The sequence below is a fragment of the Pseudovirgaria hyperparasitica genome (assembly GCF_010093815.1).
Source record: "Pseudovirgaria hyperparasitica strain CBS 121739 unplaced genomic scaffold EJ05scaffold_1, whole genome shotgun sequence".
NCBI classification, from domain to species: Eukaryota; Fungi; Ascomycota; class Dothideomycetes; order Acrospermales; family Acrospermaceae; genus Pseudovirgaria; species Pseudovirgaria hyperparasitica.
In genome coordinates, this window is record NW_022985549.1 from 727,320 (window position 1) to 739,811 (window position 12,492).

Genomic DNA, 12,492 nt, shown 5'->3' on the forward strand with positions numbered 1-12,492 from the left:
CGACTTAGCCCTATCAAGAGACCCACGAGGTTTCACCAGCTAGTTGATTACCTGCACCCATTTTTCCTGTTTTGGTCTTCTTTCCCATCTTCATCACAAAGACCATGAGACCTCATATTGCGTATCTTCTTGCACCTTTCCCGCTGTCTTTGGTAGAAGCAAACTCTCGGTTCAAAACACGAATCATCACCGGCCGTAGAAGGGTCGAAGACGAAGATGATGAGTTGCAGCTTCAGCGCTTTTCCAAAATCCTGCTTAATGTAGACAAAGGTCGAGAAGCAACTATGACTAGTAAAGAACTTTCTCTAAAATAAAACAACATTTGTAGCTGCAACTTTCGACACTCTGCATGCAGACCTCCCGTTCAGATGGAGAGAGGCAGAGCCATACGATATAGTCAACCCTTTTGGCGACTTCCGAGAAATTGATTTCAAAGCCCTCTGGACCTTCGACTTCCAAAACGATGTGCTAATTTATATTAATCGCCACCATCGCGCCCGTATACCACTCGGCGTTCTTCGAAGTAGTCCAGTCACTCTAGGCGATATGGAATCGCTCGGGCCGCCCGTACCTTCACTTCTACATCCGACATTGGAACCATCAGTAGTGCCGTGTTGGAAGCCTCAAGTTCAAGTCGATAAAAGAAATCGCGCATTCATTCATCGCATTCTTCGCGATTTTGATGTCCAATGGCGGCATATTCTTCGTAACGACTATAACAGTATAACTCTGCGAGTTCTTGCACGAGGCATTATTCGGCTTTCAACTCTAGATTTCGAAATTCGCGAAGAAACCGGTTTGCGACATGGTGTAGGGGGCGAGTGGGTTTATATCACTGAATTGCCCGCGTGGACGCCATTCGAGACAGATATTGTACCAATAGGAGACGTTCACCTAATTGTTTGCCATTCAATACAGAACGGACTTTCCAAAGCTAAGGAACACATTGCCTCTCAGCAATCCGTAGCCGTTATTGGGACAGACTATACACACAAGCGACCAGAGTACATTATCTTGTCAGTTAAGCATATCGTACTATGTCGCGCCATAGGCCCGTATGAACTTGAGCACACTGCTCCACAGTCGTTGTTTAATGGCAATCCCGACGTCGCTCCTCCATCGGAACTGGCTCTAGATTACCTTCTCTGGGCTCTGACTCCAGCTATCAGTTTTATCAACACGCCCCTTCTAGCGTTGCCGGTTGAGATCCAGGACATTATATTAGGTTATGCTGCTGTAGGACCAGTAGCCGCCGCCAGGGTTGGCTGCATACTCAGTCTAGGAACGCCATATTTGTGGAAACATGGCCCTTTAGATATCAAATTGGAGGATATACGTATGAATCGTAACCCGTGGTCGCCTGTCGAATCTCAAGTCTGGTTTTCTGAGAGCGAAGTCGGTATAGTATACAGAGGCAGAGCGTAGACAGGCTATTTTTAGACAGCGTTTTCGGGAAAGCAGAAATGATCAGATGAAACGCAGCCAACCCGTAGTATTTCTCCTTATAAGTTAGCGGACTGACTAGAAGTGGAACAAATAATACACTTCCGAGCATCTGGGGATACCTTGTGTAGCGGGAAAAATTAGTGCCATAAGTTCAGTAGTCCTTCGCTGCCGTACTACAAGCCAGGAATAGTCACTATCCTCGTTCAGACATCTTTTCCACTTCTCCTTAACATTATCAATGTCTTGCTGGAAAGACTTCTCTATCGCGGACCTCGAGGGCAGATCCTAGTCCGGCATAAACGATAGGCGCTAATCGCTCTCCATAAATGCCAATGGAGCTGTTGTTTGATCAGGCTATCTATACTGGTCTCAACATGTATCAGTGCCGGATACTTCCGGATCTTCGCTGGCTAGGTAGATCATAGTCGTCATCGCCGTCAATAACATCACAACGCATGGGGAGATTTCTCGAACAAGCTTCTAGATCGTGATCTTTCCACCTTCATGAATGTTTGACCTAGGACTCTGCTTGTCTGTCTATCTGTATGCTAGGTCTATTTTCAATTAGGCGTTTTTAGTCTCATTACCATCTGCTATGTCCTTCGTTGTGGGCATTGGTATTGGGCCACCCGGTGAGTCTGGTAGACGAGCAGTCAAAACTTCTACACCTGTCTCCGTGACGAGTAGAGTGTCCTCTTTGGGTTGTCAGCACTATGCTTAGCAGTTGATTCAAATGCTACATACCGAATTGAGCAGCGAATTTGCCATCAACTGTAACGTTCGTCCAATTATCTGGCCAGTACACTTCCTTGGGTCTCCCCAGAGTGAGGATGGGCTCAATCGTAAAGGTCATGCCGGGTTTACAAGTTCCAACTGCCCTGTTCTTGGCGTAATGTGGAATCCATGGAGGGGGATGGAATTCAGTATTGATTCCATGACCACCCCACGTCGCCATGACACTACAACCGCGCGATTTCGCATGCTTCTCGATGACGGGACCAAAGTCTCGGATTGGACAGCCTGGTTTCACCAGCTCGATGGCCTTTTGCAGACATTCCCTGGTCGTCTCGATCACGCGAACGGCGTCTGGGTTAGCCTTGGCTTTGTCACCGACATAGTACGTCTCATTCAGATCAGAGTGGTATCCACCATGATATAATGAGATATCAAGATTTATGATGTCACCATCCTCAAGTTTCCGGTGATCGGGTATTCCGTGGCATACTACTTCATTCGGAGAAGTACATAGGGACTTGGGGAAGCGGTTGTAATTTAGAGGTGAAGGGTAAGCCTATAGAGTTCATGTCAGAAGGTTAGCCATGTTCGTATGGTAATAACACATACTTCTCGCTCCACGCAGGCGTTGTGGCAGATCTCGTCAAGGTAATCTGTTGTTACGCCTGGCTTGATCGCGGCAGCAGTAATGTCCAAGACTTCTCGACCAAGTTTTGAAACTTTTCGCATTGCTTCTTGACCTTTTGCGTCCAGGAGTTCAATTTTTGTTCTGTTCAGACGCCTCTCGGCTTTAGGAATGCCCGTCTCCGACCAGTCTGGGTGTGGTATGGTCTTCGGGACCTCGCGTTTTGCTGAAAGTGGGTAGACGGGGCGAACAGATCCGGTATAAGGATATGCTGGAAAAGGGTTCACGAAGCCTGTCACGGGGTCGGGCTCAGACACAACCCTTGGGGTAATGAGTTTGGAGAAGATACCATTTTGTAATTTGCCTTGCGCTGTCTTGTGCATAACCTTGTGTGTAGCCTGAGTGGAGTAGCGGCCATGATCAGTATGGGTTGCGTGTGTAGGGATGCAGAAATACCAACCCAGTTCCTCTTGAAGCAGTCCTGTGAGCAGAAGTAGCTGTCCTTTGTTCCCAATTTTAGGCAGCTCGGGCACTGGAGATCTCCAGCGTCATTCTCGCAGTCAGTCCCTAGACACCGTCGCTTCGCGGGTGGTGGATCAGTCATGGTCGTAGGTCGCGCACACTTATCACGAAAGGAAGCGCTTGTAGATGGATGGTGTTTTGGTGTGATATAGACGGCAAAAAGTAACACAGGCGTTGTAAGAAGAGCCCCACAGAGACACTAGTTATTTATTCATTGCGACGGGAACGGCGCATCGGCCGCTTAACCGTAAGTGGATTAGCCCACGTGGTGGGCCCCACAGGGTCTAATGAAGCACAGTACTCTAAACATAGGTCATAATCCGTGCTTCACTTCAACATATCGTAACCAAACAAGAGCACGACAGTCGTCAACATGGCTGCCAAATCGCCCGTTGACGATCTCCAGAAAATGAAACGTATGTCAGAACCATATCTATATTACAAAGAAATCACCGACTGACGATTCCAGTCAATAAGGACGAAGCCACCAATCACAATGGCGGCGAGAACAAAGACACCAACGGCACGGTTGCAGATGTCGATGGGAATGATTCCGACGACGACGACGGAGACGAACAGAAGACTGGCAACATTCATGTAGCTTTAAATGAGGTTGCAGCCAAGAGGAAGAAGACCAAGAAAAAAAAGCCAAAGAAGAAGAAGGCTGCTACCGCGCAGACTGATCCACCCTCAGTCCTTATTTCCACACTCTTTCCCCACGGTACCTATCCCAAGGGTGAAGAAGTCGAATACAAAGACGATAACCTCAATCGTATTACAAACGAAGAGAAGCGCCATCTCGATAATCTCGACCCTGCCTTCCTCTCAGATTACCGCCAGGCTGCTGAAACCCATCGCCAAGTCCGCCAATGGGCGCAGAAAAATATCAAGCCAGGTCAGACACTCACCGAGATCGCAAACAGCATCGAGGACTCTGTACGCCGCCTTGTGGGTCATGATGGGCTCACCGAAGGTGACGCCATAAAAGCGGGCATGGGCTTTCCCACAGGCCTCAACCTCGACGACATCGCAGCCCACTACTCGCCCAACGTAGGCTGCAAGCAAGCGCTCGCGGCCACCAACGTTATGAAAGTTGACATCGGCGTGCACGTCAACGGGCGCATTGTCGACAGCGCATTCACCATGTCCTTCGACCCCATGTACGACAACCTGCTCGCGGCCGTCAAAGATGCCACCAACACTGGCCTACGCGAAGCCGGCATCGACATGCGTCTGGGCGAGCTGGGCGGGTACATTCAGGAAACCATGGAAAGCTACGAGTGCGAGATCAACGGCGTTACTTACCCTATCAAACCGATCCGGAATATTACCGGCCATAATATCCTACCGTATAGCATACAGGGCACGAAGAGCGTGCCATCTGTCAAGACCAACGATATGACCAAGATGGAGGAAGGAGATGTGTTTGCCATTGAAACATTTGGCAGCACGGGAAACGGCCGGTGCGTTGAGCGCGGCGAGTGCTCGCATTACGCGCTGTGTGGCGACCCCCCGCAAGCAGATTTGCGGCTGAGCTCGGCGAAGAGTTTGCTCAGTGTGATTAAGAAGAACTTCGGAACTCTGCCGTGGTGTAGGCGCTATCTGGACCGGCTTGGGCAGGAGAAATACCTGCTCGGCGTACGTATTATCTCCACACTGGATTACAAATGCAGGTGCTCACTCTCGCGCAGCTAAACAACCTCGTCAAGCAGGGCATCGTCCAGGACTATCCACCCTTGGTCGATAAGAAGGGTTCTTATACGGCCCAATTTGAGCATGTAAGCCAATGTACAACACAGACCTGAACTGGCGCGCTGACACTCGTTGAGACCGTTTTACTCCGACCTACCGTCAAGGAGATCATCAGCCGTGGCGATGACTACTAATCCAGTCATCTGCTCTCGTGTACAGGTGGAACTAATGCACGATCTGAGCCCATGGTGGAGGGGATGGTTGCAATTCATGTGACGTGCTGTAAATGCTTTGCAGGACCTTCGTTTGAACCATAGACACTACTTTCGACCAAACCGGATAAATCTTAAAATACATAGTGTTGTTCGGAGACTGTTCGCTGCCTCCATCGCTACCGTGATTCCCTATGCCTAATATCATACTACAGGAATCATATGATGTGATGCCTAAACCATCATCTCCTTGAGCCCCTGCTTCTTGACCGCGACCGCGACCTATCTCTGCGTCTGCTATCTCGATCCTGATCCCGATCCCTATCCCTATCGCGATCTCTCTCCTTATCCTTATCGTCGCGATCCCTCTCCTTATCCCTATCGCCACGAGTCTTATCTCGCTCCCTATCTCGCTCTCGTTCGGGATAAGTTTTCAGCTCCTTGACTCGCGCACTCGTACTAGGCATATACCGGTCAATTTCTCCTGCACCTCGATCGCGGTCTCTATCGCGACGATTGTCGCGTCGATCATCACGGCGGTAGTCTCGCGTGTCTCTGCTGCTGCGATAGTCCCTATCGCGATCTCTGTCTCTGTCACGGTCACGATCGCGGTCACGGTCACGGTCGCGGTCACGGTCGCGGTCGCGGTCATAGTCCCGGTCTCGGTCGCGATCTCTATCCCTCTCGCGATCTCTGCGTTCACTTCTGTCATGATCCCTATCCTTAGGCTTTTCTGAATCGCGATCTTTGATCTCGCCGTCATCTCGCTCGTCGCGACTTCGATCAGATTTCTTGCGGCCCATAGAGCCAGGAACGTAGCGGTCAATGTCCTTGGGACTGCGTGAGCGAGAGCGGCGGCGACGAGGTGCCGAGGATGTGGAGCGGTCGCGATAGCTACGACGTCGGTCTGGGGAGCGGCTTCGGCGGGAGTCTCGATCGTATTTGGAAGAGCGTCGGTCGCGATCTTTATCATACCTGCTGTGGGATCTATCATAGTCGTCGCGGTATCGTGAGGATCTTCGGTCGCGGTATTTTTCCTCGTTACAATCGTCGTCCCGACTGGCGCGGATCGCTTCAGGGGAGTCCTTGCGCGGGTCGCGACTGTGAGAACGAATCGATATTTTCTCTTGCACTTCTGTATCAGACTTGATTATCTCTGGCCCCGGAAGTCCATCTCTGAGGTCCAGAGGTTTTGGTGTAGCGGGCGATTCGGTGGTGTTCTTAAGTTCAATCTTGATGCCTGGCTTGACGCTTTTGCTGATCGAAGAATTAACGTTGACATCCAACTTCGCCAGTCTAGCGGCAGCTGGATCTACAGGCTTGATGGATTTGGGTACTAGAGACTTCCTCGTGGGTGGCTGGATCACGATCGGTTCGAGGTCTTCATCTTTCTCGAAGGTTGGTCGTTGTCTTGACTTTTTGATCTCTTCGCCTTCCTTCAGCAATGCTTGTAGCGCTAAGTCTTCCATGCTTGACTCCTCCGGTGGATGAGAGTTCAAACTAGCTGCAAGACTAGCCCGTCTTCTATCTTTGACAGGCGTACCGACTTCCACAGACTCATCCCTGCTGCGGTCGTCTCGTCGTCTGCGGTCTCGGCGCTCACGGTCGTCGCGGCTTCGATCTCTTGAGTAGTCTCGCTCCCGTGATCTATCGTAGTATCTCTTACGGTCCTCACGCTCACGCTCCCTTTCTCGCTCACGATCTCGTTCTCTCTCACGCTCCCTTTCTCGCTCTCGTCGATATTTCTCTTCGCGCTCGAGACGTTCTCTTTCTCGCTCTTCCTCTTCTTCCTCTCTACGACGTCTACGCTTATCTTCCTCCTGCTTCTGTTTCCTCTCAGCCTCGCGCTCTTTCTCAAGCTCGGCTTCGCGAATCGCAGCACGTTCCCGGCGTCGCTCTTCGACTTCTCGGTGGTAATCATCGTCGGTTTTGCTTCCCTTCTCTGCTTCGGCAGCCGCGACATCTGAGCCTACTTCGTTGGCACGGATGTCGCGCAACTTCGGAATCGCAATCGATCCAAGTAGATCATCGATAAAACCATCTACGGCGACCATGGCAGCTGTATACGTGTCTCCACGCTCAGCAGCTCCAGCAATCAGAGGTGCAGTCATTCTTGGTTCCTTGGCGAGTAGATTAGGGTTCGCTTCGAGCTCTTGATCAGCTATTTCTTGGAGGGATGTGGTAAGGGCGGAGCGCGCATCCTGTGAAAGCTGTCAGTAAAGCTGAGACACGGCACTGGACAAATTTCGGTATGTACATCTTTAGTAAATCGTGCGTAGACAGTCTTGCGTAGGTCGTCGAAGCCACCCTTCTTCTTGAATCTGTGCAGGAGCTCATCAATGGCATTCCTCTTCTCGGGCGTGAGAGGCAAGTCCGAGATCTTCAATTTTTTGCGTGTGGCCATGCCATCACCATCGTTATCGTCCAGTGAGCGCTTGTGCTCAACCACAGACATGACTTTCTGTAAACCTTTCTAAATCTAAGTCGTATGGGATATGGACATGGAGAGTGAGTGTCGTGCTCTTGTCAACGGGTGATCCCGAAGTGTTGCCGACACGCCAGAACTAATTACCAGAACGACCACTCAGGCTCTCCGCATCTGAACCTCCCGTCAAGCTATCAGGTCAGACCTACACCTCATTCCCGTTCACGATTCATTTGACAGGTACATGAGCGCGTTTTTTTCGATAGCTCGGCAAATCAATTAGAGTCCTACAATCTTTCACACTGGGCGGTGGCAGGAATAGCTCATAATGGTGTCAAAGATCCTCTTCTGGAGCGGCTTCGGTACGTTGTATGGACATGCGTGACTGCAAGCTTCTACGATTCAACGCAATCTCAGCTACATCTACTGACCAAAGCACAGGTGTGGCTGTGAGGATGTGGCAGCTCGGCATCCAAATGGTCCCAATTGTTCCAAGGACTGCCGGGCAATGGGGAATGTACCCTGTCTTTGCAGGCATCGGCGGCGCCTTTGGGTACTGGCTCACAGGCGTGGAAGGCCACCAAAAGAAGTTCTTGCTTGATCGACGAGATGCCTTACTAGAGAAGAGAAGAAGAGTTGCGGAACGAGAGGCACAGGCTAAAGATGGTGCGAGTTCCTGAAGGTGGCAGACCTGGGAGATGAGGATTTGATATGGATGTGTTCAAGGTCATCGCAGAGTAACGATATCGAAGAGTGCATCAGCTCCGGTCATCGACACATGCTGTTTCACTGGTACTGAGGTCACAATTTACCTCTTACCATCCTCTTCTGGACGCAATGTACTATAAAGCGTGTCATCTTACAATAGAAAAAAGGACTTGGTTCCTAGTCTTCGATACAAGTTACAAAATTATACATGTTTGCTTCCAGTGGCGGTTCATTTGGTCTGTTATCACGGCCTAGACCAATCGTAGGTGCTCGGACTAGGACATGACTCCCATACAAGCTAAATACCAGGAAAAACATGTCATGAGGATTCAGCATTCATTCGTCTACCACGCACAGTCTGTCTTCTTATGATGAGCGAAATATCAACATCGGCGTAATCAAAGTCGACTGCGACTGCGACTGCGACGACTTAGGCCGCGACATCTATCTATCGCATCGGCCTATTTATTTCTGCCCCTCTTCAAGGGGTCCTTCTCCACAAGTTTCGACCATGACGAGTGCAAGAGGTATTGTCGTGTTTTCAGGTGGCAGCGCGGCGAATAATCTCGTGGACGTCTTCAAATCACTCGTCGAGAAAAAGAAATGCCCTCTGAGCTATGTAATACCTATCAGCGACAACGGCGGCAGCTCCTCTGAGTTGATTCGTGTCTTCGGAGGGCCCGGTACGAAGAGCTACATCTATACGTAAATCTCGGCCGAAGCTGACCACCAAAATCATAGGTATCGGAGATGTGAGAAGTGTGTTGAACGGAAGAAACACATATCGTTAATGCTCAAGTATCCCAGGTCGTCTCGTTCGCCTCATTCCCGATGATCCAAATGACGACGACTCCAAGAAGGCTGCCATCAGAGCCTTCTTCAATCATCGCCTGCAGGATGATCCAGGAATGGCGAGGCAAGAATGGCTGAATATCGTTGAAGCCCGACATGTCTTGTGGACTGACATTCCGTCGGAAAAGAAGGAGCTGATTCGTTCATTTCTGAATCTGCTGAACCTTGAAATTGTCAAGCGAGCTCGGCCTTCATCTGTTTTCAACTTCTCCTCTGCCAGTGTAGGGAATTTATTTTTGACAGGGTTTGCGCACTTGATGAGATATGTAACAATTAAAACTGACACATCCTAGGGCACGTCTATTTTCTGGAAGCTTTGAGAGTGCCATATACCTCTTGAGCAACATCTGTGGTGTTCCTGACAACGTGTCGGTGTTACCTGCTATCAACACTAATTTCACCCATCACATCTCCGCAGGCTTGAGTGACGGCTCAATTATCGTTGGACAGAACTCCATCTCTCATCCAAGTGTTCCTACGGCTCTTCCTGAAAATGTAAGATTAGAGATTGAAGAGCACGACCGGATCGAAGACGGGACGCTGCCAGGATCGCTGCCAACTCTGCGGAAACAGTACATCACCTTCTCCAAGACAGACGAGGAGGAACTACCTGCTCGCATCGAAAGGATCTGGTACATCAATCCATATGGCCAAGAAATCCGTCCACGGTGCAACCCGAAGGTCGTCGACGCGGTAGACTATGCGCAATGCATAATCTATAGTATTGGTTCTTTATACACGTCTATCATACCAAACCTGGTCTTGGCGGATGTCGGCGAAGCAGTTGCACAGACGAAAGCTCGCTACAAGATCCTGATCCTAAACAGTAACATAGATCGGGAGACCGGGCCTTCTTCAGCGCCTTACAGCGCGACTGATTTCATTGCCGCGATTGCAAAAGCATGCGCAAGTAGTCGTGGTCTCAAAGGAAGCGTTCAACCCAATGACTATCGGACCTATGTCACACATGTCCTCCACCTTGAGGGCTTGAACACACCAGTCGTCGAAAAGGTTGTTTTAAACAAGCTTGGAATCGAGACTGTTAGGCTGTATGGCAGAAAAATTGAAGGTAAGAACGTTGTACGTTACGATGAGAAAGGCTTGCTCCAAGCTCTCGAAGCTACAATTGGTCGCCGCGACCCTCGAGCAGACGTGAGCAGGAGAAATACTGTGGAAAGTAGATATCCTCCTGTCTAGAACTAAATCTATTGCCACTCAACAGGAACCAGTCTAGTGGATTTGACTCGTTGAATAATTCAAGCTTCATAGTCCGTGTCGCAAGTCTGCAGATATATTCGCAGCCAAGAAGGCTCTCTGCTACTTCTAAACTTCATAGAGCCGCCCTCGAATGGAGGAGGGGATGATGTCCGGAGCCTTCCTCTTGGTAGGCTAGTCTCCTAGACCGAGTATAACTCGAATTGAATATCATGTATTCTTCGGGTATCAATGAGTTCCAAGGTTTGGAGATATTAGTGTCCGCACACACGCGGTATTTGTTATCCTGCGAGTTCCCGATATAAACAATTAAAATTCACATCTCATCGTGACTTATTTGTATCTTTGATAACCCACCATACTCGTTGCACATTCCTCGGGGCATTGTCCATCAGCACACTTTCTACAACACTTATTACTAACTATCAAACATGCAAATATTCACGAATATCACGTCTTTGATTGCTGCTGTCGGCGCCGTCGTCGGCCACGATGTAATCGACGAACAAGCAGGCCTCAGCGAGTATCAGACTGACATGCTTAACTACCACAATGTGCACCGCTGGAACCACACTTCGGAATCTCTCTCCTGGAGCCCGAAACTTGAAGCTGCAGCCAAGAGGACTGCTCATATCTGCAAGCTCAAGCACGAGTAAGTCCGCCCTGCTCATGTATGTTAAAACTAAACCACTAACACATCACCTCTAGTCGCGCAGGCCAAAACCTCGCCGGGGCCATGAGAAGAGACGACGTAGGCCCGACTGTTTCTAACATGTGGTACAACAACGAGTTCAGCAACTATGACAGATCCCCGAACGCAGCCAGCGAGCCGACGAAGCCAGGCAAAGTGTCGGGTCATTTCACGCAGGTGGTGTGGAGTGGGTCTGAGAGGCTGGGCTGCTATACTGCAGATTGCAGGAAAACTCCTTTTGGGTTTTTCTTGACGGTTTGTAATTACGAGCCTGTTGGTCAGTTGTTGTGTGGGTATGTGGATGATTTGAGCTAATTTATGTGATATAGGGAATGTTAGAGGGCAGTATAAGAAGAACGTGCACAAGGCGATTGGATATCCGGTGCTGAGACCGTAAGACTCGAACGGATGGTTCAGATTGTGGATGAGATCTTGATGGTCGTAGGGAGATCAAAGAGGCCAGAACTTGACCGCGACCTTGCGATTCTGAGTTTGATTCATCTATTCCTATAGCTAAACCCACCTATCCCCTCCTTTATCACTGATATACCACTTATCTTGGGATTATAACTATCTACTGCAATTTTTTGCACATACTGGATCGAAGAATGCACTGATGAGAATGCTTCTATGTCCAAAGCCGTTTCATGGGATCATGAGTGTGTCACATGGAATGAGACATTTTAGCCGTCAATCTCTTCAATTGCTATTTCTAAATGAACACTTCTAGGTTTCCATACAACTTTATAACATGAAGAGAAGGCTTTGGGATCGTAGAGATGCCTAGCAGTTCAGAACAGTGCTGTCCTTTCCGATGACGATCTTGTTGAACCTGTTTCCAGACGCAACATTAGCATTGCTGCGACCCTTGCAGAAGCTCCCCGTTTCCTAACAAACAGATATCAGCACTGAAGTTCGGAGAAGTGTTACGTCGATAAAACTCACACGGCCACCAGCACAAGTTTTGACACATATACCATCGGCAAAGCCACTGCTGAACTTGTATGACGCAGCAGTGAAACCTAGAGGGAAGGTGCCCCTGGAATATGTCAGAATCCCGTGGATGGTAAAGAGATAGTCTGGTAAGCTCACGTTCCAGATGTTGCAAAAGCTTTACCGCCGTAGTTGGTGCTGGCGTAGCAAGACATGGTAGCGGCCTCAGTGGAGATGGCAGCTAGGGCTGCGATGAAGATGGTACTGAATTGCATTATGGACAGTGTCGATGAAGTGATGGTTGCTTGATCAATTGATGCTGCGTTTGAAGGTGGATGTTTTGTTATGAATGCCGATAGTCAGGCACTGTGGAATTGGTGCCCTCTTTATAATTTTTCGATCAAAGTGACCCTATAAGATCAATACTACTTTCAAA

At 49.3% G+C, this 12,492-nt stretch overlaps 8 protein-coding genes across 8 annotated transcripts; 5 read left to right on the forward strand and 3 right to left on the reverse strand.

Annotated features, from left to right (window-relative positions):
• Positions 1-104: 104 nt before the first annotated feature.
• Positions 105-1,425, forward strand: EJ05DRAFT_506330 (uncharacterized protein; the record flags this gene model as incomplete). Its single annotated transcript, XM_033747805.1, has 2 exons — positions 105-270; positions 329-1,425. The coding sequence occupies 2 exons, from the start codon at positions 105-107 to the stop codon at positions 1,423-1,425; spliced, it is 1,263 nt and encodes a 420-aa protein (XP_033605077.1).
• A 292-nt stretch (positions 1,426-1,717) lies between these two features.
• On the reverse strand, positions 1,718-3,509 carry EJ05DRAFT_8187 (putative methionine aminopeptidase, type I). Its single transcript, XM_033749992.1, has 4 exons — positions 3,267-3,509; positions 2,791-3,204; positions 2,191-2,737; positions 1,718-2,141 (listed from the first exon to the last, which is right to left on the reverse strand). Exons 1-4 carry the CDS (start codon positions 3,408-3,410, stop codon positions 2,011-2,013), a joined length of 1,236 nt encoding a protein of 411 aa, XP_033605078.1. The 5' UTR covers positions 3,411-3,509; the 3' UTR covers positions 1,718-2,010.
• Positions 3,510-3,701: 192 nt separating this feature from the next.
• On the forward strand, positions 3,702-5,344 carry EJ05DRAFT_516049 (peptidase M24A, methionine aminopeptidase; the record flags this gene model as incomplete). Its single annotated transcript, XM_033748643.1, has 4 exons — positions 3,702-3,744; positions 3,900-4,966; positions 5,020-5,106; positions 5,158-5,344. The coding sequence occupies 4 exons, from the start codon at positions 3,702-3,704 to the stop codon at positions 5,212-5,214; spliced, it is 1,254 nt and encodes a 417-aa protein (XP_033605079.1). The 3' UTR covers positions 5,215-5,344.
• EJ05DRAFT_534150 (uncharacterized protein) lies at positions 5,306-7,722 on the reverse strand. The gene is made up of 2 exons (XM_033749171.1): positions 7,490-7,722; positions 5,306-7,433 (listed from the first exon to the last, which is right to left on the reverse strand). The coding sequence occupies exons 1-2, from the start codon at positions 7,685-7,687 to the stop codon at positions 5,475-5,477; spliced, it is 2,157 nt and encodes a 718-aa protein (XP_033605080.1). The 5' UTR covers positions 7,688-7,722; the 3' UTR covers positions 5,306-5,474.
• A 168-nt stretch (positions 7,723-7,890) lies between these two features.
• On the forward strand, positions 7,891-8,411 carry EJ05DRAFT_471610 (putative NADH-ubiquinone oxidoreductase 14 kDa subunit). The gene is made up of 2 exons (XM_033743001.1): positions 7,891-8,019; positions 8,099-8,411. Exons 1-2 carry the CDS (start codon positions 7,986-7,988, stop codon positions 8,335-8,337), a joined length of 273 nt encoding a protein of 90 aa, XP_033605081.1. The 5' UTR covers positions 7,891-7,985; the 3' UTR covers positions 8,338-8,411.
• Positions 8,412-8,699: 288 nt separating this feature from the next.
• EJ05DRAFT_506335 (UPF0052-domain-containing protein) lies at positions 8,700-10,576 on the forward strand. The gene is made up of 4 exons (XM_033747806.1): positions 8,700-9,048; positions 9,107-9,124; positions 9,173-9,461; positions 9,511-10,576. Exons 1-4 carry the CDS (start codon positions 8,877-8,879, stop codon positions 10,412-10,414), a joined length of 1,383 nt encoding a protein of 460 aa, XP_033605082.1. The 5' UTR covers positions 8,700-8,876; the 3' UTR covers positions 10,415-10,576.
• Positions 10,577-10,804: 228 nt separating this feature from the next.
• On the forward strand, positions 10,805-11,520 carry EJ05DRAFT_516055 (PR-1-like protein; the record flags this gene model as incomplete). The annotated part of the gene is made up of 3 exons (XM_033748644.1): positions 10,805-11,084; positions 11,141-11,400; positions 11,453-11,520. Exons 1-3 carry the CDS (start codon positions 10,864-10,866, stop codon positions 11,518-11,520), a joined length of 549 nt encoding a protein of 182 aa, XP_033605083.1. The 5' UTR covers positions 10,805-10,863.
• Positions 11,521-11,599: 79 nt separating this feature from the next.
• EJ05DRAFT_506336 (uncharacterized protein) lies at positions 11,600-12,331 on the reverse strand (the record flags this gene model as incomplete). Its single annotated transcript, XM_033747807.1, has 3 exons — positions 11,600-12,011; positions 12,069-12,162; positions 12,216-12,331. 3 exons carry the CDS (start codon positions 12,329-12,331, stop codon positions 11,907-11,909), a joined length of 315 nt encoding a protein of 104 aa, XP_033605084.1. The 3' UTR covers positions 11,600-11,906.
• Between the last annotated feature and the right edge of the window lie 161 nt (positions 12,332-12,492).